The sequence below is a fragment of the Poecile atricapillus genome, chromosome 13 (genome assembly GCF_030490865.1).
Source record: "Poecile atricapillus isolate bPoeAtr1 chromosome 13, bPoeAtr1.hap1, whole genome shotgun sequence".
Lineage (NCBI taxonomy): Eukaryota > Metazoa > Chordata > Aves > Passeriformes > Paridae > Poecile > Poecile atricapillus.
In genome coordinates this window covers 59410-83965 of record NC_081261.1, presented here as the reverse complement: position 1 = coordinate 83965, position 24556 = coordinate 59410, and the positions used below count along the sequence as shown (strand labels likewise).

Sequence of the window (24556 nt, the reverse complement as noted above, 5' to 3'; positions counted from 1 at the left end):
CTCGGCGCCCTGCGGCCTCTCCCTCCGCCGCGTCGGCTCCTCCCATGCAAGCACACGGGGCGGAGCTGCACTTGCTGCAGGAGCCTGCCCTTTAAGAGCCGCCTCCTGCCGCTGCTCAGCCCTGAGCCGCGCCCGGTGCCGCCATGGTCTCCTGGATAATCTCCCGCCTCGTGGTGTGAGTGTGTGCGGCCGGGGCGCGGGGAGGTGCGGGCCGTTGCTCGTGGCCCTTCCCTGGTGGTGCCTCGGGGGCCGCGGCCCACCGCGGGGCTCTGACGGTGGCGTCGGTGCTGCCCTGCGGGACCCCGCGCCCCGGGAAGGGATGGCTGGGGAGCGGGGGCCCTCGCGGTCGCTGCGGCCGCAGACGGGCGGGTCCGCGCCGGCTGCTGCGGCCCACGGGAGGCGCCGCGGTGAGGGCGGCTGAGCCCGGCCCGGAGACCGGCATCGCACCGGCATCCTGAGGACAGTGCCCGCCACCGCGGCCGGGGCGCCGCGAGGCACTGAGGGGTCTGTTCTTCTCGTAGGCTGATCTTCGGCACCCTCTACCCGGCGTACTCCTCCTACAAGGCCGTGAAGACGAAAAACGTAAAGGAATATGTGAGTACGGGCTCGCCGTGCCGGCGCAGCGCCCGCCTCGTCCTTCGCGGCCACCTCACAAGCCCCCGGCCTGTCCCCTGGACGATGGCACTCCTGCTCCACAGGGGCTCGGTCAGCCAGGCCACCCGAGCAGCAGCTCCAGTCGTCTCTGGAAAAGCTGCCAAGGATGGGTGCTTACTGAAATGGGAGGTTTTCAACCTGTAAACCTGGGCTGTTTTTTCTCAGGAGATGCTGAGTGAGGAAGGGAAAGCGGGGAAAACAGTGCAGTCTGGAAGCATATGCAAGTCTAAGACAAGTTCTTTCTCGTAACTTTGTCCTTATTTGTGTCCTTTATTGCTTTTTCAATACTACTTTTGTTTTCTTCCAAAAGGATGCTTGGTTTGTGGCTTCCTATCAATTTTGCTTGTGATCAGTGTTTTATGTTGGTCAAAACTTCATTCTCTTTCCCTTCTGGAACTCTTTCCCTCTCTCCGTCTACACCATTGCTACAATTGCCATATTTAAAACAACAGACTTTTTTTGTGATGTAGCGTGTTGCCTTCTAACGAGAAGGGATGTTCTAAGTGGATCACTTGAGACAAGACCTATGATGTAGAAAAGTATGGCATTAATTTCGGACTTCTGCGTAGTGATTCAGTGGCATAAGTTTCCTGAAGTAGATAGTCTGGATTGCTGCAGCAAGAAATATAATTTTGTTTTTCGTTTCAGTGAAAATACTAGAGTGGTTTGAGAAAATGTATTTGAACTGCTAGAACTTACATATTAATTATTTCTCCTTGAGAGGACTGCATCAGAAATAAGCAGTTAGATGTTGGACTGGTATCTGTCTAATTCACTTACATTTGAAGCGCTTCTCTTCCTTCTCAACACAAGTGGAAAGATGGGGGGGAAACAGCAGAAGGGGTAATATCTGTTCAAACTGTTCTTCATGTGAAAAGTCAGCAGAAAACTTGAATGCTGTACTGCCCATTTTCAAATCCAGCTGTTTTATGTACTACTGCCTGCTCATAGTGCTTAAGAACCAACACTGGTTAGGATTTGGTGGTGGAGGTGTTTCTGTGCTAAAGTGGTGTATTGAAGCTTGAGTTGACACTTGAGACCAAGCTACCGCAAACAGTCCATCAGTAACATCAGAATACAGTGCAAATTTAGTCTTCTCTACCACCGTGATAAAAATTCAGGATAAATCCTTCAGCAGTTGTGGCAAACTGCTCTAGTAGCTCACATTGTCCTAAAAGCAATTTTCTTTTCTTTCCTTTTTACATGTCGTCTTCAGCTTTGGTCAAATCTACATTCCAATTATGCTTTTGCATTTTCTGAATTCCTTTAGGTTCTTGGTGCAAGCTGGGGAGACTATATATGTGCCATTACCTGAAGCTGGTGATCATCAGACTGAGCAGCAAAAACCTGACTCCTTTTAGTGGATTGAAAAGAAACATGCAGCCTTATTTAACCCTCAGTTTTGAAAGGTGTTTGTGATCTGTCATAAATTAAAAAAAAAATAGGGCTTCTTCCCATCTGCTTTCTGCTCTTTTAGTTTCTGCATCTGCAGGGTCATCTGCAGGGACTTCTGGAACTAAAAGATGGATCCTTCTAGTTCATTTAGGAGCTATACTTTTTTTCCTTTGGCTTTAGAGCATAGGGTGAAGGGTGACAGAAGGAGACAGAAGCAAGAGACCTGCATCCAGTATCAAAGATGTGAACGTGAAGTTTATTTAAACAGTAACAAAACAATGTTTTCTGTTCTCAGTTCATGCTCCTGAGCATTCTGTTAGCAGAGTGAAAAATGAGCGCTAAGCTTAGACTGTCTACAGTGACCCCTTTTGAGTGACGTCTGCTAACATGTTTAAATGCAATAGTTTTCACTAAGAAAAAGCAGACACTGTAAATTCATTGCTTTGTATTTAATCCCATTTAGGGACAAAATGTCGGCCGGAGATCAATCAGGATCCTTTTTTTGAATTCTTTAATCAACTCCTACCTAATCTCTTGGGTAGGAAAGTATCTTCTGCACAGTTTGTCATTTTACTATTCACAACCTTTTCCAGATGTTTCATGAAGATGAGCAGCACAGATCTCAACACTGATTCCTGTGGGATTCCACTGGTAACTTTCCTCATTGTGAAAAGTGGCCATTTATTTTTTATCCTTTGTTTCTTTTTCTTAACTAACTGTTAATCCTCAGTGGTCCCTTCATTTTTATCCTTGACAATTTTGTTTCTTTAAGTGTTTGTATAGACCTGTTAGAAACTATTTAGAAACTTCATATATCCTTGCCCTGTAAGGAAAGCACTATAGCTAGCACAGGCTTATGGAAACCTAAGAGTTCTGCTACACTTGTGAATTTTTTTTTTCCTGAAAAAAAACCCATAATCTTAATTTTGTTACATATATGTAGGTATTTGCTAATTGCTTTCATTGCTATTATTGCCTTCATTTTTCCTAATGCTGAAGTAAGATTTACTGGTGTATAGGTTTTCTGAAATCTTTCACCCTTTTTGCAAACTTAGATTTATCATTATTCACACACTTCTTCATACAAGAGCTGATTCATGTTGCTGCATCGAGGACTTAATCATTCATTTTGAAAAGTTGCTTTAGATCAGCTGAACAATGCCTGGTCTTGTCCAAACTGATGATACAAAAACAAAAAAAAAGGCAGGAGAGAGCCATAAAATACAAGTTTTGCTATTTTCTGTTCTGAAAAAGGAAGTTTACAATAAAGTGGAAATAATTTGGATTACTAACCACTATTTTCTAAACCATTCACTGTGTTAGAGCAGCTGGAGGCAGATTAATTTTCTTTTATGAGGAACTTGTGAAGGGTCTTTCAAGAACAAATCACCAAATATTCCAACACCTGCAAGTTTGGGGCAATACCTGCTTTTATTGTATTTGCTGTAACAAGGCTTGTCAGATGTCATTATTATATGAACATAATTGTTCATGTGTTTTAGTATATGGATTAATGTGTGGATTTAATATGAGGCATTTACCTGACTCAATTTAGTTATTTTTTCCTATTCTTGATGACACTAAGAGTGTTAAATTGCTTTTAATTAAGGTGTCCTCTTCATTTATCTGCTATTTATGCTCTCAACATAAGTATGTTTCTCATATCCATGTTTCTCAACAAGATAGAAAACTAGCAATTTCCCTTAAAATGCTTAAGTTAAAACTTAAACTTTTGCATATGTGAGTGTATATATATTTTTCACGGTATCCATGATATATGGAAGAGTGTAATTTCTTCAAGTGAACTGATAAATCTTTTTGGATAAGTCATTTGGGACCTTAACACTATTGCCTCATAATGTTGCTCCAGGGCATGCATTCATCAATGTATTTGTATGTGTTTCTCTATTTAGAGCACAGTAATCCTACATGTTTTCTCAGACTGAAATGTACCATTTAGTATGTGTCCATCTCCATTACAGATTATATATGCTTTCTTTTTGAATCCGTCTTAATGTGTGGAGATGAGTCTTTTATACTGAGAACACGTTTAACTTTTTTTCTGGGTTCTGGTGTATATCCATTGAGTGACTGCTCTTTTGCAGGTGAAGTGGATGATGTACTGGATTGTGTTTGCCTTTTTCACCACTGCAGAAACACTCACAGACATTGTTCTTTCTTGGTGAGTTCCTTGGTGGCATGCTGTGGGCTTTTTTGTTATTGCTGTGTCTTTCTTTTGGGTTTTTTTTTACCTTTTTTAAGCTAAGAATAAACTGTGTCTCCTTTATGAGTTTTCAATCCCTGTGAAAAGTCAGCAGGTTTCTAGATACTGTGGGTAGTAGCTGCCATCTTAGCTGTTTCAACTCCTTTGCTTGCAAAGTTAGGGTAAATGCGCCGTATCTGTAAAAGGATCTTCATCCATTTATAACTTGAAATGTTTCTGAGAAGCTGTTGATATGAACTAGTATGGTTTGAAAAACGATAGTCTAAAAGACACCTTAAAAAAATGGTAGAAGGAAGGGACCTATTTTGGTTTGACAGCCTTTTATGTGGACGAGCAGATCACATGCATGTCTGTGCTGTGAGTGGTTTGCACTATGAACTTCACTTCCACTAGGGATTGGAATAGAAGGAAGCAGATTCTTATTCCTTTCAGTGCTCTGTGTCACACTTGGCAGTATGGAGGCCTCCAAAAGTGATAATTCATTGTTACAGGGCTTCAACTGAACCTTTGAAACAGGGTATCTTCAGTTGCCTCAGTGTTTGAGCTTTGGGTTCATCTCTGAAACAATGTTGGTCTAGAGTTTCATTTACTAAAGAGTCATGAATTGCTACACATGCCTTACAAAAGTGCTCAGCAGCTTTGTTTCTACCTGCATAAAATCTGAAGAGCAAAGATTGAAAAAGTACAAGAACTTCAGCTTATTCACATAAAGGACTTCTGAAAACAGAAGTTTCTTCCTACTAATTGAGTCAGTAGAGAATTTGCATTCACTTGGTTGAAGAATCTCTGCTATATAATTTTCCTAGACTTTATTGGGTGAGGGTTAGAGATGACAGGCTTGTGTTCTGCCTGCTCTTTTACACTGGCCCTGCTTTTTTTATCTGAGGAGTAGCTGTTGAAAGTTTCAGAAACAGCCTGAAAGTGTCCATTCAGCTTTAGCAGGAATGTGACATTATTAAGACACATTGTTGAAAAGTTTGGAAATTGAGAAGAGAAATTAATGTAACATTGACACATCCACTGGATGCTCTCTGAAGAAACTTCAGAATTATGAAAGTAGCTATCAGATTGTAATTTGGTGTGTTTGCAGGGCTGAGAGATGCCCTGTTTATGGAGTTTTCATGGCTATGGATGAAAGACTAAATGATACTCGAAGAAGGTATGTCCTAGGATTCTAAAAAGGGTTCTGCTTTTCTGACCTGGATAATTGATTCTCTTTTTTCTGGGCCTTTACCTTGCCTGCAATCTTTCCGCCTGTGTTGCTCTCTACTAGTTATCTCCATCTGTCTCTGTGCTGATCTTGATTCCAGTTCTCCATCTTTCTCTCTCTTCTCCTCTTTTTTTCTTTCCTCTTTCTCTCAGGTTTCCCTTTTATTTCGAGCTGAAAATTGCATTTGTGATTTGGCTGCTCTCCCCTTACACCAAGGGCTCCAGTGTCCTCTACAGGAAGTTTGTGCACCCAACGCTCTCCAATAAGGAGAAGGTATTTGCTTGTTGTTGGAATATACGGACCTGTCTGGGGACTGACTGACTTGTAACTTAATTATGCCACGATAAAAACTGAAATCAGTGAATCTTCCTTGTGCTGACCTTAGCGAAAGCAGAATGATTCTGTGTCTGACAACAATGTCATACTGCAGCTTACTGAAGATTGCAGTGTAGCCAATAGTTTGCCTAATGCTTAGAAAGTGTGCTTGGCTAACCCAGTGTCATGAGCCCTTACAGTCACTGTCAGTAGTTAAGCCTTTTGAATCGTGATAGGAGCAGCATGTTCTGTAGCCAGTCTATTATTTCACATTGTTGGTGTAAGCAACTGCTTTGTTTCAGTTGTTATCATTTGGAAATACTGTACTGTAATTTAAAGTTGCACTTACACACTTTCTCTAATTAGCAGAGAAACTCAAGTTATATCATCAGTGACACCTGAAAAAAGAGTGTCCAGATGAGCCTTGTGTTTGTAAGGGTGATGATGGGGAAACTTTGATCGTGTTTGTAATGAGGAGCTAAATGCCATGTTCCATTCCTAGGAAATTGATGAATACATTACTCAGGCTTGTGACAAGAGCTACGAAACGATGATGCGAGTTGGCAAGAGAGGGTTAAACCTTGCTGCCAATGCAGCAGTTACTGCAGCTGCAAAGGTAATGCAATGCCGTCTGTAACATTCAGGAATTCTCCAGCAATTTATTTTTGTGTACCAGCACTTAGGTGTTACGGGCCTGCTAGGGATACTACTATTTGTTTGGCACCAACCTGCTTTCCCCTCCTTCCAGTTTGCCCTGCAGGTAATTCCATCCTTGACTTAGAAAAAGTAGAGGGGTAGTGGAGTGGATTTTGCTTTAACATCTTAGTTGTTGTTCTTGGGAGCATACATTTTTCCTTCTCTGTTTTTTTCAGAGTACCCTAGTGGGGAACAGGGCTCCTCTTCTGAATGAGTGATCCCATGTGAGATGATCTTGGTGAGGTGCCTTTCACCCTAATTTTGTGTCCCCTTAGGGCCAGGGAGTTTTGTCTGAGAAGCTTCGAAGTTTCAGCATGCAGGATCTCACTCTGATCCGAGATGAAGATACTGTGCATATGCGAAGCCGTGATCCACAGCTGCACCCCTCTGGTGCGAGTCTTCTGGAACCTATTGAAGACTCAGGTACAGAGCACCTGCTGGGCCATTGTATGAGACCTTGGATGGTGAGCCAGGAGGGCTTCCCTGAGCCTTGGGTCTCAGGAAGGAGTACAAGATTGTAGATCATCTGGGAGAAGCTGCATTGTCTTTCCTAGAGCCTTCTCATTTAATATACATCTCTGTACTTATCTCATTATCATTATTCAGGATGGTTGACATCTCTCTGTCATGCGTTCCTTGAGGATGGGCCATTTTAAGCCTCATGATATTCTTTTAAAAGATTTGCAAAAACTTTTGCTCTTGCTCCTTAGCTTCCTGTTACTCCTCGGGAGAGGAGAGCAGTGTGGCACATAGGTCTAATGGAACCCCATCAGACACTAGAACAGACCCATCAGATGAAGATGCAGGAGACAAACTTCCTAAACGTACCCAGAGTCTCAAAACTCCTAAAAAGGTGATGAAAGCTGAGGTGAGTTGGTGTATAGATAATTTCCAGCACTGACATTGATTTGTGAACTTGGTTGGAAGGCTCTAGCTTTATAGTCTCAGCATGTAGAAGCTGTATGTATAAATTTTGTTTATAAAATGGACTGTCTTTGCTAATGAGTCCTACGTCAGAGGACTTGTCTACTTGCTGTACTTGTCTCTAGCTTTTGCATTTTTATCATGCCTGTAAGCCTCTGTGATAAGCCAGAACCCAGCTTTTCTTTCATTTGGGTTTTGTGTCGAAGGGTGGAGCATGAGATATTTTTAATGTGTTTTGTTGACAATATCCTCTCTCCTGTCTGCTATGGTCTGAACTTATAACAGTGGCATTTATTGCTGGGACAGTCACTTTCATCACTTTTCACTTTTTCATCATCTAAATGCAGCAGTTGTGTACCCTCTTAGGCCTCTCTTGACTTTTACACACTAGGTACGGGGAATTACACCACTCCCCACCTACCCCATTCCTGGGGTTTTTTCTTGAAGTTTGAGTAACTAGTGATTGTTCAGTTGTCTTATGTTCACGTGATGATCCAAGGTATTTACGGCCATTCAGATGGGGCATGAGATGCCTGATTTCTTATTATTAAAATAAACCATACATGAAAGTAAATGCAGTCATGTACAAGAATCATTTAATCTTAGCAATCTTTTTTTCAGGTATTTTCAGGTATGTTTTGTAGAAAATGCTTTTTGAGGTGCTGCTTTCCAGGCCTCAACTCTTACTTGAGTGTTTCTTATGGTTAGATTTGTACATGATAAAATGCTTCTCCCTTTTTATGAAGTTGGGGTCCTATTTGCTTTATTAAACTTGGATTTCTAATGTTACTATTTTTATCTAAGATAAAGAATGCTATATAACTGACACACATTGTCCAATATTCAGGCTAAATATTAAATAGTTTGAAGAAAAGTAATTGCTTAGAGCATGATTTTAAGTTGTACTGTTAATCTGATTTTACAGTGTGTGGAAAACTTTCCATGTGCTTAAGTGCTCGTTGTAATAGAATCATGGAATAATTGAGGTTGGAGGGGATCTCTGAATTCATCTGGTTCAAACCCACTGCTCATGTAGAGCCAGTTCCCAGGCCTAGATGGCTTTTGATTATCTCCAGGGTTGGACATCCATGTCCACAGACGCGTTTTAATTTAACTTGGATCTTTCTGTGGTTTATTTCTGAGTTGACCCCTCTTCTTTCTTGTCTACTGTATTAGAGAGGAGCAGGGAAACAAGAGGCTCAAAATTTGAGTCAGAGCTTCCTAGTGAGGACTTTTCAAATTGAAATTGTGAAAAGACAGACTGAATTCTTCTATGCTGTTTATTGTGAATACAGAAATGCCGATAAAGCCCTTTGCAGGCATATTGATTTTTATGCTCAGACTGTTGGATCTTTGGGTCAGATGTAGGACTTTTAGGAGGTCTTTGACTGAGATCTGAGGTTGCCAGGCAGGGATTAATGCATCATGGATGACTAAATGTGCTCTTCTTGCCAATATCTAGAATGAAGGACACAGAAGTAAAGTGTGCAGGTTAGTTCAGGATGTTTCTGTAGCTTTCAGAGAACTGCACTGGTGATGGAAGTTAGGAAGCAGAAAAGTTAGAGTAGTGAAATGTTTCGTGAGTGTTACCAGTTAGAAATATCTGTGCTTAACCTTTCGTTTGGACAGCTGGCTTTGATTTTACTACTGTACATACCCTGCTTTAGAATGTCTTCTCCTGGTTGCTATTTGATGGATATGTTGAGTGATTTATTTAATGAAAAAAAAGGAATGGTTAAATAGCCTTTTGAGACAACAGATGACATGAATAAAGTCATGTTGTAGTTGTTTTGTCCTATTTTCACTCTGCATTCTTGCATCATTCTGTTAGACATTTAGATGTTAAAATAAACTAGCCTAAGATGCCTCTTTTTCTTTCTCCTCAGCTTCCAGTGAGAAGTGTAAAAGCCCGCCCTAAGAAGAAAGCTTCTGGCTCTCTTGCTTCTGGCGAGTCATCCTAAGGCGACCTTCCCCCCCAGCACCTGTCTCTGTCCTGGGATTTGCCTTTTGCTTTCATGGGGAAACTCTCCAAAGGAAGGGAGCTGAGATTCTTGTACATAACAGATACTGCTTTACAGAGCTCATTCCAAGGCAAGGGGGAGGCTGGGATTCAGAAAGCAGAGTAGAGGATACAAATCCTCAGGAATTTTCTCCTTTTCATCTCTCTGTTGGAGGGAATGCTGATATGTCTGTACATAGCCAGTTGCTTTGGAATTCCCACTGTATAACTAACTCTAGTTGAGAATCTTTGCTGGAAAAACCGACTAGGGTTAGAGACATCCATTGCACAGAAGCTAGAAAAATACTAGACACTGGAGTTCCACGGGGTGTGTGGCTCTCTAAAATGTCTTATCTTGCTCTGGGTATTCTCCTGCAGCTGCGTGTTGTTAAGAAGTGCCCACCATGGGTCATATTCCTTTAGAATGGACGGTACCTAATATGTCCATTGCCTTTGAGAAAGTGACTGAAGTGATGTATGCTGAGTGCTTTTGAACATAAAGAACTGGCTCATGGGAGGTATATGCTAGAGTCCCGTTACTCATACTGGAATATGAAGAGATTGGTTTTTGTTTTTTTCTGGAAGGTGAAGGGAGATAATTGGAAAAACTAATAAAGAAAATGTGCTATTAGATGCACATTACATGATGAAGTAGTTAAGAGTTACTCTTGAGAAGGAAAGTTTGGCATCTCTAAGATTTTGGCTCTTTTTGAAGCTGCTGGATTTTATTTCAGGTTCTAATGCTTACTCTGACTCCGTGAGAGCATCAGAATGAGTTGAGTCACGTGCAGTAGGTCCCATGCAGTTCCATGGCAAGCATACTCGCTTTGCCATGTGGTGGTTGAACCCATGTCATTGTGTTGCTTGCTGCTTCAGACAAATTCTTTTATTCTAGCAGATGGCTGGGGAAAATCTGTCTCAAAATAGTCTGTGGGCATACTTGAGAATTTCAGAAGCCCTCACCTCTCAGCTTTAGGAGAGTCAATCCTCAGGACGTGAAAACCGAAACAGTTGATATATTAACAGTTGAGTTCCGTTAACTTCAGGATTTCATTTATGGGGGATAAAAAGCAGGGACTGTGGCATAATACTGTGATTAATCAGTCCTCTTGCTTTATCCTGCTGCAGCCCTTGCACAGATTTTCTGTCTGACATTGTGCCATGTTTATCAGTGTCCTGAGACTCAAGCAATACTTAACACTTGGGACAGAAAACTACAAAGAATGTAGAATATGTATTGTGGGAGTGAAATTGCAGTGCTGCAGAGAAAATTTGCATCATGCCGAGCCATACTAATCTCCTGGACAATGTTAAAGGGAGATCCCCTGTACACATGCCACATTGCTGAGTCAATGAAAATTTATGAGATTTATGAGTAGAGTTCTTGTTATTAAAATCTATAATGAAGGTGCACCATTATAGACATGGGTGTCTGAATGCATACTAGATGGTTTTAATTTTCACTGAAATTAATTATCACAGGAACCTGGCTCCTACATACAAGTGTTTGTGTCCCATACTTTTGCTGCCACATTTCTGAAATTACAGTGAATTCTTCACAGAGAGCCCAGTATTTTGCTGTTGACAAGCTATAGAAGCACTTCTGCAACTAATGCTCCACAAGTATTTCTGAAACCTTTCAAAAGTTTATAAAGTTGAAGATTAGGAAATAAGAAATTTTCTTATTTCCCATCATCTTGGTGGCAAATTTTTTTCTCTCAAATTGACCAGTTATTTCAGGAAGCCAGTTAAGTTGGATTTACTATTTTTCATAGCTTTTAAAAAATTAAAAATCTTTACACTCCATGTTAGAAACTTCCATCTTGTGCAAAATATTTCTCCTAAATTATCCACATGGCCTTATCCAGAAGCCAGTAGGAAATCCTTGATTCTGAGTTTAAAAAAAACAATTATTTTTCTCTTTTTTAGATTATTAGCAAACTTCATATTCATGTCTTACTAGCACATGCAAATGCATGTCCTGAAGTAGGAATACTTCCTGTTTCCAAATTAAATTCCTCTCTCCAGACATCATAAAAATCTTTTATGGTTATGTGAAAGATCCAGTTGTGAAGAATCGCTTTCCTAGATTTTACTGTACTGAGCAAGAGAGAAACATTCTTCTCTATATACCAAGTATGTCTATGACCATGTTTCTTGATTTTTTTTTTTTTTTTTAATCAAAATTTTGCATAGCAAATTATTTATGTAAATCATTGTGAGGGATTTGACTTGGAGGCCAAGTCTCCCCTTGCACTGATCTTCTCGCCCTTTCCTTGTGCCTGCTGTGATAGTGTACGGTTACTAGGTTTCCACAGAGTGGCTTTCCAGAATCTTCTCTAGAATCCATTTATTTGTAGTGGCTTTTCTGCTTTGAAGCACAGGAAGAATTTCTGAAGATTCAGTTCTGGTATTTGGATTTATCTTTGTCTTCCTAAGCTAGGTCCTGTGCTAAGCAGCTTTTACTTAGCATTGATGCTTGATGTCATTAGCTTGTGGGTAAACAAGGGGAATTGGCTTTTGTTTGCAAGAGTGAGTCTGCAGTTGGAGTAGGGACTATCTAGTGTGCGATATGAAGCTGATGATGTTGAGCAGCAGAACTTACCCAGAGCAAGAACAATGTCTTAGCACGGATACTGTTTTCTTCTTCTAGTACAAATGTGACTGCTAGATTGTGCTTTGCTTGATCAAAGCCACTGCAGATCTACCACCACCCACATGACCTCTTAGTGAGTTTCTAGATACAGTTCTGCATTGGATGGCACTGTCTTGCATAGAAATTCTCTTGTTAATGAGAGTGCTGAATGTGCTGTTTTGATAAAATGCTTTTATCAGCTGCTGTTTGGTGTTTTCAGCAGGAAATGCTGGAATGTAGTTTCTCTTCAGTATCATCTGTGGGCTTCATTGTGCAATTAAGCAAATGGTTAAATCTTCACCTAGCAGTAGAACCTATTGTGTTCGGTAAATGTTTAGAGCCTTTTCCTAATATGCCTGGCCACGGAGAGAAGTGTAATAGGAGAAAATGATTCTTGAAGGTGGGGGCTGAAGAGGGTGGTATGGGTGTGTCAAACTTCGTGTGCCTATAAGTTATCCTAAAATACCTGTACCGTGACATACAAAGTTGAAGCCATGACTGCCTTTTGAAAAGAAATGTTTTACTTCCATGCTTTGTAGTATTATGAGTCAGTGTTCTGCTGTTGGATAAGAAAATAGTGAAATATGGTTTCCTATCTGAGAAACTTAATGATTTGTTGCATAAAAGGGAAAAATGTTTTCTTGTTGGCAGTAATCCTCCGTGGTGAGTAAGAAGTATGAAAATATAGGGGAGACAACCGTCAGGTTTTAAACCTTTATACATTACCTAAATATCTTTATTACTTACTTTTTAAAAATTGAGTTTGTGATTCTTCAGCTTTACATTTCTGGGACTGGTTTCTTTTAGACTAGAATAATTTCCTTGGTAGGTAGAGCATATATGAAGAGAGGGGTGCTAGTGTTCTTAAAATTGCAAAGCTTGTTCTGGGGAAGTTTCACCTTCCCTCATTTTAATGAATTGATTTCCGTTCATTGTACTTTTGCAGTGCTGGGCTTTCTTTTATACATCCCTCTTGGAAGTACAACTCCCTCACAACATACTTTCTTGGAAAGCAAGATTTCTAGAGAACCGCAACTTTCCAGAAGTGCTTATTTATTCTGTGCCATCTTAATAAGCAGAAAATTTAGTGCCTTAGGAGAAAAGTAAGATTTATATGGAGAACTCTGCTGATTCTCTGATCTACACATAGCATTGTATTAAGGAGGCTCACAAGTTAACTGTGAAGTGTCATTGTATGCTTGAGAGCAGCTGTTGAATTGAGCTGATTTCTTTCTGTCTTCCAAAGTTGCATGTAATGCTAGAAAGTGTGGATTGTTCCCTAAGAGAGAAATCTAGGGAAAAAAGTTGTATTCTTACGGGGGCACTGTATTGTCACATTACTGCTTGCTGGGGAGATACTGAATTGACATCTCTATGTAACTGGTCTGTACTATAGCTTTTCTTGCTTTAGGCACTAGAGATTTGTAATATACTGTCTGGCTGAAGCAGGATGTGGTGCTGCTCTGTGAGTTACCTTGCTAAGTCAGATACATGAAAAACCAGGAAAGTATTCTGAAGTTACATGAGCTTGTAGAACTACAGAGGTGTCAGCATTGGAAGGGGCCTCTGGGGGTCCTCTGGTTTGACCTCACAACTCAGTCGGGGCTGCCCACTGCCAGTTCCTGTGTGCTATTTCTGGTCTAGAATCTACTGAGTTTAATGTTTAAGATCTGTTAATATATGCAGAAATGCATATGCTGCATGAGAACATGCTTTTGTGTTACTGAGGAGAAATGTTTCCTGGTCACTTTTCATCTGGTATTTGGCTCCATTGCAAGACACTATAAACATAACTCTTTCTTATGTTCCTTACAGGTATTGTTAAAATGCCTAGAGGCCTCAAAAAATATCTTAAGAGGTATGCAGATGAAGTTGTGAAAACAGTTGGTTTTAACAGTAGATGGAGACAATAATTGCATAGCAGCTAAGAACCTGTCTTATGAGATACATAAATAGATAGAATTAGAGTAGAAAATGAGCTGTGTATAGTACAGAGTTGTCCAGTAAATACTGCTAACTTTCTGAGCCTCAAGCAGCACTTAAACTCAGCATTCTACAGATGAGAGCTTGATTTCTTTTTTGAGCCTGATTTCTCTCTTAGAGTCAATCTCTGTTTCCTTCCCTCCCTTCCCCCTTTCGTTACACCCCCTCCCCAACCCCAATCTTCTAAACTGGGCTTCAGCTACATACACTGAGATTCTTCAAACTTCATCCCTTCAGAACAATAAAGTTTGACTTTTTACCTCAGCAGGCAACTGATCTGCAGGGAGGACCAGATGAATATCAAGTATCTCTCATCACTTTGTAGATGTGTTATGCTGGAGAAGTACTAGCAGGAAGCTCCAGAAGATATGTTTGCCCAGGAAATTCTACCCTCTGCCCCCTACCAAAGCCTGCATTTTTGGGTGAACCAAATGCTGGACTTAGCTATGCTCACACAGTTATCTGTAGAATCCCAAAATTCAGTGTCAGAATTTCTAGTCCTCTATTCCTGATGATAACAGGAATTAAAATAATATGGAGTGAAAAGAAACAGTGGCAAATTGGTGGGTTTTTTTCCCCTGCAATTTTGCAGGTAAATTTAGGTCATTGCTATTTACATGCCTAAAATCTTTGCCTAAAGCCCCTTGCAAGCTATGTGTTACTTTCTTGCTCTCTTTCTGAGCTTCTGTTCTTCTGTGAATTGGTTATGTTTTTAATGTTTACTCTTACTAAGCAAGGACTGGCTTCCATTTTACTGACTGGAGATTTGAAATATACTGTATTAGAGCTGTAATATAGCCTTTTTTCATTATTTAAACCTATGACCTAGATTAATACATGTAACTTGTACAACAAGGCCTAAGGCCAGATTCCCAGGTGGAATGTGAGCATCTATTGCAAATAGCATAGTTTGACGTATTTCCCTTTTCTTGCAGTGAATTCTGACTGAAATGTGCTTACTGCAGACCATTTGGACAAGAGCATTCTGTCAGTGTTTAACCAGATAATGTTAGAAGTAACATTTATGGGAATACTGCAAAAATAAGTGAACACTAAAGGAGCAAAAGCTCAAGTCTTCTGTAATATATCTGTCTGAGACTATGTAAAACACTAAAGCATTTCTTGCAGCAGTGGAAATACATTGCTATACTGACTTAGAAAGGTAGGAAATTGAGTCATGATCGTTGTAGCAGGTTTGGGAGGAAAGTCAATCTGGATGGCAAGCATATAAAGTTTTACATACCAGGGAACTAAGTTTTTATCACAAGTAATGCTTAATAACTTACCAGAAAGGAAGAAGTTGAAAAATTCTGGTGACTATTAAATGGAGAGGAATTTTCCTGATCATCAAACCTAGTATTGAATATAAACCTTCTGTATTCATGCTGCTGCCTTACTTGGGAAAGCACTGAGTCAAGGGACTCTTTATTTCTGGCTCCTCTGTTAGATTATTTCTCAAATTAATCTCAAATTAGAGATGCTTGGGTTTGACTCAGCATTTTAATGTCGAATTCCCCATTAGCATAGTGCTAATCCACGAGGGTTGTGGATTACTCTTTGTCCACCAGAGGGTATAAGTGGAACATAAAATCACTGACTATGAGAGAGCAGAGACACGTCTCACAACGGTTATTTCAATTATGACAGTAGAACAGCAGTATTTCCTAGGTATGCGCGAAGGCCCTACTTGGGGGTAAGGGACAAAACAAGCTGGGGCTCTAATGGAGGAATATGAAATAATACTGCTGTTAACCTTTGACTGAAAAGGCTATTTATGCTTTCTGGGCATTCAAATTGAGCCACTGTCCAATGCGGCTCACTGAGACAATAGTGTTACAGAATAACTCTCCTCACTTTTTTTCTTTTGTTTTACATTCAAACAATTTTTTTAGCTGCAGGAAGCAGCTCTGAAAATGGTAATGTTTGTGATTCCAGCCCCCACCATGGGGCTCCCCACCCCCGCTTTTTATTAATTAACCAATTGCTGTGTGTTGTTCTACTTTATACTCTGAATTTTAGTAGTATTTCCTGGTAAGGATGAGTATTTTCTTTCAGTTGGATTTATTTTCTGTGAAAAGAGAAGCAAATTTAATCTAAAAATACAGATCTATCTGATGTTACTATGGTAATTTGTGACCATGGCAACAGAGTTAGCATTCTGAAGAACAGGCAGACAGATGTGGTTGGTTTTTTTGGTTTTTTTGGTGTTTTTTTTTTAAAGTAAATGACCTAATTAATGGTGCACTCATTTCACAAAAAGAACCTGACTTTTAGTATTTGTTAACCGTACAAAAGCATATGGGTCCGAGGGATTTTAACATTCTTACATAGAAGAGCTGGTCTGAATGAGCAGACAGTGCAGTGGAGAAAAAAACTGGCTTAATGGCTATGCCCAAGGGGGCAGATCAGTGCCAGAAAGCCTGCTCAGAGGCCAGCAGCATACCTCAGGGTTAGGCCCCGTTCTCTTCATTAATGATTGGGAAGTGTCAGCAAGTGTCCTGGCAATACAAAACTGAGATGACTGGCTGATATGCCAGAAGGTTATACAGGAAGCAGCAAGAGGAACGTAGGTTTTTTTACCTTCACTCTCAAAACACATGGAAATCCTAGTAGGAACATAACGTAACAGTATGAGATTTTTTCCAGTGTATGAAAATCTTTTATTTACAACAGCAAAGATGGAGACTTGCAGACTGAAGGAGGATCCAATACATACTAGGAGGTTTCTGTAGGAAAGAAAAATAGAATTTAGAGTAGTCCTGGGGATTCTTCAATGTCAGACTTCAGGGGAAAAACAAGGAGAATAAAATATATTTAATATGTCTCTATTTTTCCTTCTTATGATCAGTTAGGTAAACCAACACAGTGCTTCTGGGCAGGTGCTAAATTTCAAGCACAAGTTGTGGATTGCCCTGGTGTGTCCCATCCCAAGAGCATGTACTGCATTCTACGAAACATTTAGTAATGGTATTAAGGAGTTATAAGAAATTAACTTGTTATTGAGGGAGTTAGAAATGGGCATTTGTGGCTAAGCCTTGTACTTAGTGTATTTATCTCTGCCAGTGTAGAGCTAACATAGAGGCTCTCTACTGACAACACTCAATGTCAGTTTTATAGGAAGAGTGCAGATATAAATTTAGCCAAAGCCAAATCACAGATTTTTTCCAAGCTTTTCCTTTTTCCTAGGCTCTGTTGGGGAATCTAGCAACTGAATAGCAATTATAATATTGCTGCTATTGCTTGCTTATTTGGAGCAATGAATATATTGAATTAAATAGAATTAAGCAGCATTTAATAGCTTAATTTTTGTAAAAGCCAGCTGTTGCGACCATTTTGTATTTACCGCAAGAATATGGTAACTGACGCATGGAGCCATTGTAACATGGGAAGGCTATTACCTCTGAAAAGGAAAGCAGAGAAAAGGCCAACCCAAACTGAACTGGTTCAGCTAGTGCAGTCTTCTGTCTCTGCTACTGCTCAGTCTATTTGATGACCAGAGGGTAATTTGGAATTAAACACATGGTGGAAAATACCTCATCGTGACACTGTCGCCTTTTTACCCATGTGCTGAAGCACAGTGGTGTTAAATGACTGGGTTAATTGAGTTTTCCTGGGAGGGGGAGTTGTTTGAATTCTGTCACTAATTTTTTTGTACTCATTAAGTTTGGTCACTTGCTGCAGTGTAATGACTTAAATGTACAGAACCTTAATCTCATGTTTGCTTTAATACCCAGACCCTTCTTAGGTATCTTTTAACATTCTCTTTTTTGAAGAACCTATTTTAAAGGGCCCATTGCTTATCTTCTGTTTCTATCCAGAGTATAATACAGAAGGTTTTATCAATGCAGATGTGCTCTCATTCCTTAAGGTGGCGACTGATCCTTATTTCTCTTCTCAATTATTTTAACATTTTCACTAAAAGTGGTTTTCCTGGCTAAGTTCCCTTTTGAGGGATCAGGGTCGTAAACATGGAAAGACAGCCCTTCTGTTTGGGTTAAAGAGTATCTGGAAAAGCTCATTATTATACTGTGTCTATTCAGGCTGTATCCACTTGCTGAAGATTGCTGATGAGACCAAAAAGGCATTATCTAAGGACTAAATTTTGAACCCTGCTTCTTGCTACTGTCTCATGTGGGTCTCTCTGACTAGTGGTGCTCCCAAGCACAACTGATCACAAGTCTGTGATGGCACCTCTAAAGAAAAAGTTGCTGTGCTAAGGTTTAGTTATTAATATGGGTGGGGGATAAAGGTTCTGGAGGTTATTCAGTTTTTGTTTCCAGTTTATTTTGACAGATAAATGTCTCAGATACTTTGAATTTAAATCTACATGTGTCAGTCGAATAGGCTTATAGATGTATGAGTTGAAGGTATGGCTTTTTGTTCTTTGCTAGCAAGTTTATGTACCTTTCTCCCACCTCATGCCCCAGTTCCTTGCTACTGATGCCTGTGGATATTATTTTTAAAAATGCTATTTTATCTTCTCAAACTGTGCTTCTGAATAGTTGTAGTTTATCTTCATGTCTTATGTGTTTAGTCTTCTGCCCTTCCCCCTCTCCATTGTTGAATGAATAAAGACATGAAAATGCATACAGAGTCCTGCTATTTCTGCTATGTAAAAATAAGGCAAATTTTGGGATACTGCTTTGTCCTGGCATTGTTTCCCCATTTAAATGTTGCCTCTCAGGCTGTGTCCTCTTCCCAGCTGTTAACTGAGGACTTGGATTCGTGTCACAAGTGTATTTGTTAGGTGGCCTTTTTGTTCCTGCAGAATAAAATACTGTTGCTGTTAAGCATCTAGGAGACCTACCTGAACTGTAATTGCAAATAACTTTTGGGGAGCATAGAGTTTGGAAAGCATTCATATGTGCAAAGTTAGAGAATGGTGAATATCTTTTTCTGGATCCATGTGCAGAAGCACAAATGTTTAGTCAGTACTACATAGCTACTATACCTAGGCATGAAACATTAGAGCGGTCAGGAAATAATAACTGTTGCAGAGCGGGTAGTAAGAACTCAGCTTACATACTGGAAAATGTATGGTACAGACAACAGAAAGGGTGTGAAATTGCAAGTTAAAAATGGGTTGTTAGAAGAATTTTTTTTACTGTAGCTATCAGTAACAGTTGGTCTTCCGCAGACACAGCTATTGGCTAAAGTGGGTAGTTGGGAGCTAGCAGTTGTAGTGGCTGGGATGAGAGGGGAAGTCAGCTAGTGGCAGAGTTCTAGTGGCATCTTTTTACTTGGTGTTCTGCTGATGAACTGTGGTCTTGACCTGGAACTTCGTAACAGCAGTAATGGACTGAGTCTCTGTTGTGGATTGAGTTGAAATCCTTTTTGGCTTTGAAATTCAGCCTAGCTTTTTTTTTTTTTTTCCTCCCCAAAGTAGACTCTTCTGTAGGTGGAGCCTTTTGCTTTTACCGCCTTGCTGTCAGTTTTTCCTGCCAGTGCGATGAATCAAAGAATCATAGAGTTGGAAGGACCCTTAAAGATCATCTAGTTCAACCCCTACTGCCAGCCTTCCATCTTTGCAGATGTCCTTGTGAAGGAAGCAAATTTTCCTTTGTTGCAGCCAGCTCAGATTGGCCATTCCTAAACTCAGCAGTTGAAAGCTGAAATGTTTATATAGTAAATAAAAAGTGTTTGACTGAATTTCTGGGCATATGCAAAAATTACGTGGTTATTCTCCTCTTTGTATATGTCTGTAATATTTCATATCCCTACTTGCTCCAACAGCAGTTGACCTGTGCAGAATGATTACAGGAGCAGTTAATAGGCTGCACGGGGTTTGGCCCTTGAGTTTGCCTGTTTATTAGAGTCATTCACAACTCTTGAGGCTGAGCTTCTTCTCCTCCTGGGCTAGCAGGCTCCAGTGGAAATTAACACTGAATTTATGAGTTGCTAGCCTTAAACAGTTTTTTCCTTATCTTTCATGAAACTCGTGACAAGCAAGGAACGCTTTTTGTCAAGCTGACCTCACAGAAATCTAAATTGCATCCTCCTTTAGCTTAAGTAGTATTACGTACCTTAAAATTTTAGCATAGTTTCTTTTTCTAACTGCAGGAAAAAAAAAAAGAGTTAAACATGGGAGATATATTTCACACTGTTTTTGAAACTGCAGTTTCTGCTTTCTAATGAGTTAGCTAATACACTGTGCTCTGAAATTTCCATCTTTCCCCTTGTAATTGTACACAAACCCATTATTATTTTTAGTTTTTCTTGACAGATAGGTAAAATGAAGCCATTTGAGAAGGGAGGAGGGCTGAACTTTTGTAGAAATTCCAAACAGCTCTGCACTGAATCATCAGTCCCAAGAGCACAGACATTCCACAGAAATGTCAGACAGTCCTTCTGGCATATTAATGAGGAAGCAGCAGAGAGTTTTCAGTCATGCTGATTTTAAAGTTCTTGCTCAGCTTCCACTAAGAATTCTTAGCATTCGATAATAGAACAGTGTAAGCAAATCCAAAATCAAGGTAAGAGTACAGTCCAGATTTGGGCTATTTCAATCATGAAGTAGGAGGGGAACCTTGCCTCTATTGATGTGTTCGTGTGTTACTACAATCACGCTTCTTTCCTCAGTGTGAGGAATCAAGACGAAGAAAACCCTGTAACTCTACCACTATTCTAACTATTGTGAGACTTTCCGTATTGGAAGACTGCAAATTTTAGCTTACTATATACTTAAGCAGTGATTTAGCTTTCAAAACTCTGCAGTAAACTTTGCCTTCAAATTTTCTATGAAGCAAGACTTGTGCTTTATTTTGAAATTTTTGTCACAGATCAGCCTTGAGAAACAAAAGGTAAAAAATATATATGTTCAGGAACAATAACTTACTGAAGAGGTAGGGTGGGAGATGAGTAGTTAATATGTCTGTGACATTTTTTTGTCAAAGGATTTAATGTTTATTGAATGCAATGCAAAAAACCTCTCATTCACTTACCACTGAAGTTGAAAATTTAAAAATAAAAGGCAATGCGAATGGGAGCGTTAACAGAGTGAGTTCAATATAGGCACATTGTATTTCCTCTTACTTTTGAAGTACAAGAGGAGGTGTTGTCAAATCCTTGTATGCTATGCAAGTTAATTCCTTGGGCTTCCTTAGTCTGGGAATAAGGCAAGTATTTGATTTGTATCATAGCATACGTGGTAACTGAAAATACTATAGTAAATGATAAAGCAAAAAAAATCCAAGAAAACAACTACTGCTCTTCCCTCCCTTCTCTACACACCTGCAGAAATTCTAGAAGCAACGTTACCTGGTCTGAGCTACAGACCAGGTCCAGCATGCATGTAGTACTCTATGGATGCATTGCTGCATATTTGTACTCTACATAATGCAGCATTTCATAGAATTGTATGAAATTCAATTTGTGATTAACCACACATAGAGTCCTCAGTCTTGGTGGTGAGTAACAATACAACACAACATGTAGGTCCAGCTAGAAGGGGAAATTATTTCCTTTAAGAATACTGGTGTTCTTGTACTTCAGTAATATTCCACTGGTCTATGGTATTTCTTCATCCTATTACCACTTTCATAGATAATATATACCTTATAGATTACCTATAAGGTATATAATACATGCCTTATAGATATATATAGATTACCTATATCATAACCATTTATCTAACGTGTCTTGAGTTACCACCAAGTCAGCTCAAAATATTACTTAAACTTCTCCCCTGCCTGCATTTACCATTCAGAGAAAACAGTGGTGTTTAGCTATGTCCACAAATCCAAAACTATTCTGTAACAAGTAGATGCAGTTTTTGCAGCACCTGGAATTAACAATCTGAGAGCAGTAGCTTATAAACTGTCAGCATTGGAGATGTAACAGAGCAACACAGCATAACTTCTTTGATCTAATCCAAAGGCTTCATGGTCAGTATACGATAATGTCCCTGCCATCCATGTTCCTGTGATAACATTCCTTCAGTGGTTCACATTTGTGGGAGGTTCTATGTCTCAATAATGGAAACAAAAGATGGAGGACAGTTGTGTGAAGGATACCAGTTAACATAAGAAATTGGCCCTTCCTGGCTCACATATAAAATACAGAAAACTCCAAACAAAACTTCTCCCCTGGGTACAGGACACTAAACATCAGTTCAAGCAGCATCCCTGGCATTTAATGAGATCTGGTTCTTCAGATAATAGCGAGATCCTTTGCTGATACCATTATGTAGTTGTCATGGTTACAGAAGGACCAGGTGCTAAATACAAAGTATCAGAAAGATGAAAATGGAGAAAATCAATGTCCAAACAGAAAAGATTACAGAGCAGATAAGATGATTTGGAGATCAGGAAAAAATAAAGGGAATGATGGCAGCAACTAGGGAATTCAGCAGGAAATAGGAGGAAAGAAAGTTCAAAGGTAGATAATCAGAGATGTTTGATCCAGAAGCAGATCTAGAGGGAACTTGTCATGCATATGTTTGTAATTAATGAAAAGCCTTCAAAGAGAAGGCTGGAAACAATAATCCCTAGCAAAAGTCCCTTTTGGCTTATTCTCTTTGAAGCTTTGTACATTCTCTCTTAAGAATGTACTGTAGAAGACAAAGTTATGTTCTGATACTGAAGAATGGACAGCATATGCCAGAAGGACTGTCTGAATTTTCCCCCCAAGATAATACAGCTAGTGACACAGGTGAAAAACAGAGGTAATTATATGATGTTGCACATGAGATTCAGGTTAGGTTAATGGTCTTTGCATAGAGCATTCCTGACTGTGCCCTCTCCTGTTGTTGACATTTTGGGCAAGTTTCATTTGAGAGATTATAGCTCTCCAAGATGTAGCCTCTATGTTCTCTGCCCTGGTTTTGAGGCAGTAAAGGTTTTACATACCTTTTTTTTTTTTTTTTTTTTTTTTTAGGTTGGTGAAAGCTAATTGAACCTTTTGTTCTGATGAAAAGAGTATTTGCGCTAATAAAGTGAGCCTCATAGCAGGATATGAGTTAATATCACAGTGATTCCCTGAGCAAGTGGGTTGGGATTTTCAATTAATTCCTGCAGCAAGATGGGAAATCATGTTTCCATGGATACTGAGCCAGCAGCAGCGCAGACACTCACAGCAATTGCAAGCTTAGTTTCTCTAAACCTTGCTTCCTAAGGAGGATTTGCCCCCCTGTTCCCCCTGCTCTGTATTTTGTATTTTTAAATAAAAAATTTGAAGACAGATGGACATTTGATGAATAGTTAGAGACAAAAAATACTCTCCCCTGAAATGTTTATTCACTAGCAACCTAGAAAATTGTGTACAAGAAATATAAATGACTTGCATAATTTAAATCTACAATTAGGAATAAAACAAAAAATATTAAAACTAGGGGAAGAGAAAGGCTGTAGCCTGTTGAACTTTTGACAGTCACTGAGGATGATAGCAAGGGGTCTGTAAGGACAGATTTATAACCAAGGACACCGTAAGAGCAGAGTACCTTTTCTAGTACAGGGCTCTTAAGTGGTTTCAACATAGATGTTCACCCAGGTGATTGCAGCAATGTGTATATTAGCACTCATGAAAGAAAACTCAAAGAAAAAAGTGTCCAATTAAAAATACAGTATAGAAACCTCAAATTATAGTTCTTAGTCATAAGCTCACTGCCAGACATAGCAATAGGTCATGTACTCACATTAGAAACACATAAGTGAGAGGAAGAAAGATATTTGGCAATTATGTGCATTTTTAAATCCCTTTTGATTCAAAATAATTACTAGCACTGTATTTTTATCTGCCATAGGATACAAATTTGAGGAAATTCACCACCTTATTTGCACCATGTAGCAGTCCATCAAACACAGAATGAACACTGATAACATCAATAGGAAGGCACTATAACTAGGAATGTCTTTCAATCCCTAAAACATATTCTTACCGATTAAACTCCCAGTAACCTCTTATGCTGACTTACTTAAAACGGTATTTATAGATCCTGGCCAGCTCCATCAGCAAACACAGCAAAACAAAAGCCATTATTTGTTTGGAAACAGCCAAATATTAGGAAAAAAATGCCTTTTTTTTTTTTTTTGCTTTCTTTTTTTTTTTTTTTTTAATTTAGAGAGATTGTTCTCTAAGTAATAGACTTAATCTCTCAGGAAATGCATCCAAGAATGAAACTCCAGTCTTCTGAATTCTTGTTACAGGCTGGAGCAAATGCGAGATACCTTGTTGTAATAACAGCCTTCTTTTTGTGTGTTACTTTATATACTTTATATCCAGCAGTGAGAGTGGGGAAAAAAACCAGACTCATGGGGTTTCTAAAACTGGAAGACAAACTTTCAAAACCATAAACTGCTACCCTTGCTATAACATGCTGAGTACACAGTGAGCACTTCGGCTTTGTTTCTTAGTGAGCTATCATATAAGAGGGAGAGTACTCTACATAGATATTTCAGGTTATGCAAAAAGGCAGCATAGTAAAGAGTTCATAGGAATTTCCATTATGAATTTTCTAGTGTTTTGCCGCCTAACTCCCAAATCTTTTGTTGTCAGGCTGGTTTGCCTCTGTGGTTTCATGGTATC

The 24556-nt window shown here is 39.6% G+C and overlaps 1 protein-coding gene across 2 annotated transcripts; it reads left to right on the top strand.

The window, feature by feature from the left end:
* The first annotated feature begins 106 nt into the window (after positions 1–106).
* REEP2 (receptor accessory protein 2) lies at positions 107–18622 on the top strand. Of its 2 annotated transcripts, XM_058848795.1 has the most exons (11): positions 136–175; positions 522–594; positions 1925–2063; positions 2643–2700; positions 4155–4231; positions 5364–5432; positions 5636–5756; positions 6301–6414; positions 6770–6917; positions 7205–7362; positions 9305–18622. In XM_058848795.1, the coding sequence occupies exons 3-11, from the start codon at positions 1954–1956 to the stop codon at positions 9377–9379; spliced, it is 930 nt and encodes a 309-aa protein (XP_058704778.1). In that variant the 5' UTR covers positions 136–175; positions 522–594; positions 1925–1953; the 3' UTR covers positions 9380–18622. The 2 variants fall into 2 exon arrangements, with proteins under 2 accessions (XP_058704779.1, XP_058704778.1); XM_058848796.1 differs by lacking the exons at positions 1925–2063; positions 2643–2700; positions 5364–5432 and having other exon boundaries at positions 107–175.
* Positions 18623–24556: the final 5934 nt, after the last annotated feature.

Bases quoted from the DNA above. Each gene is read 5' to 3' on its own strand.
- REEP2 (XM_058848795.1), top strand. From the start codon at position 1,954: ATGTGCCATTACCTGAAGCTGGTGATCATCAGACTGAGCAGCAAAAAC. The intron at 2,064-2,642 runs GTGTTTGTGATC...AACCTTTTCCAG, and splicing joins TTAACCCTCAGTTTTGAAAG to ATGTTTCATGAAGATGAGCA. The intron at 5,433-5,635 runs GTATGTCCTAGG...TCTTTCTCTCAG, and splicing joins CTAAATGATACTCGAAGAAG to GTTTCCCTTTTATTTCGAGC.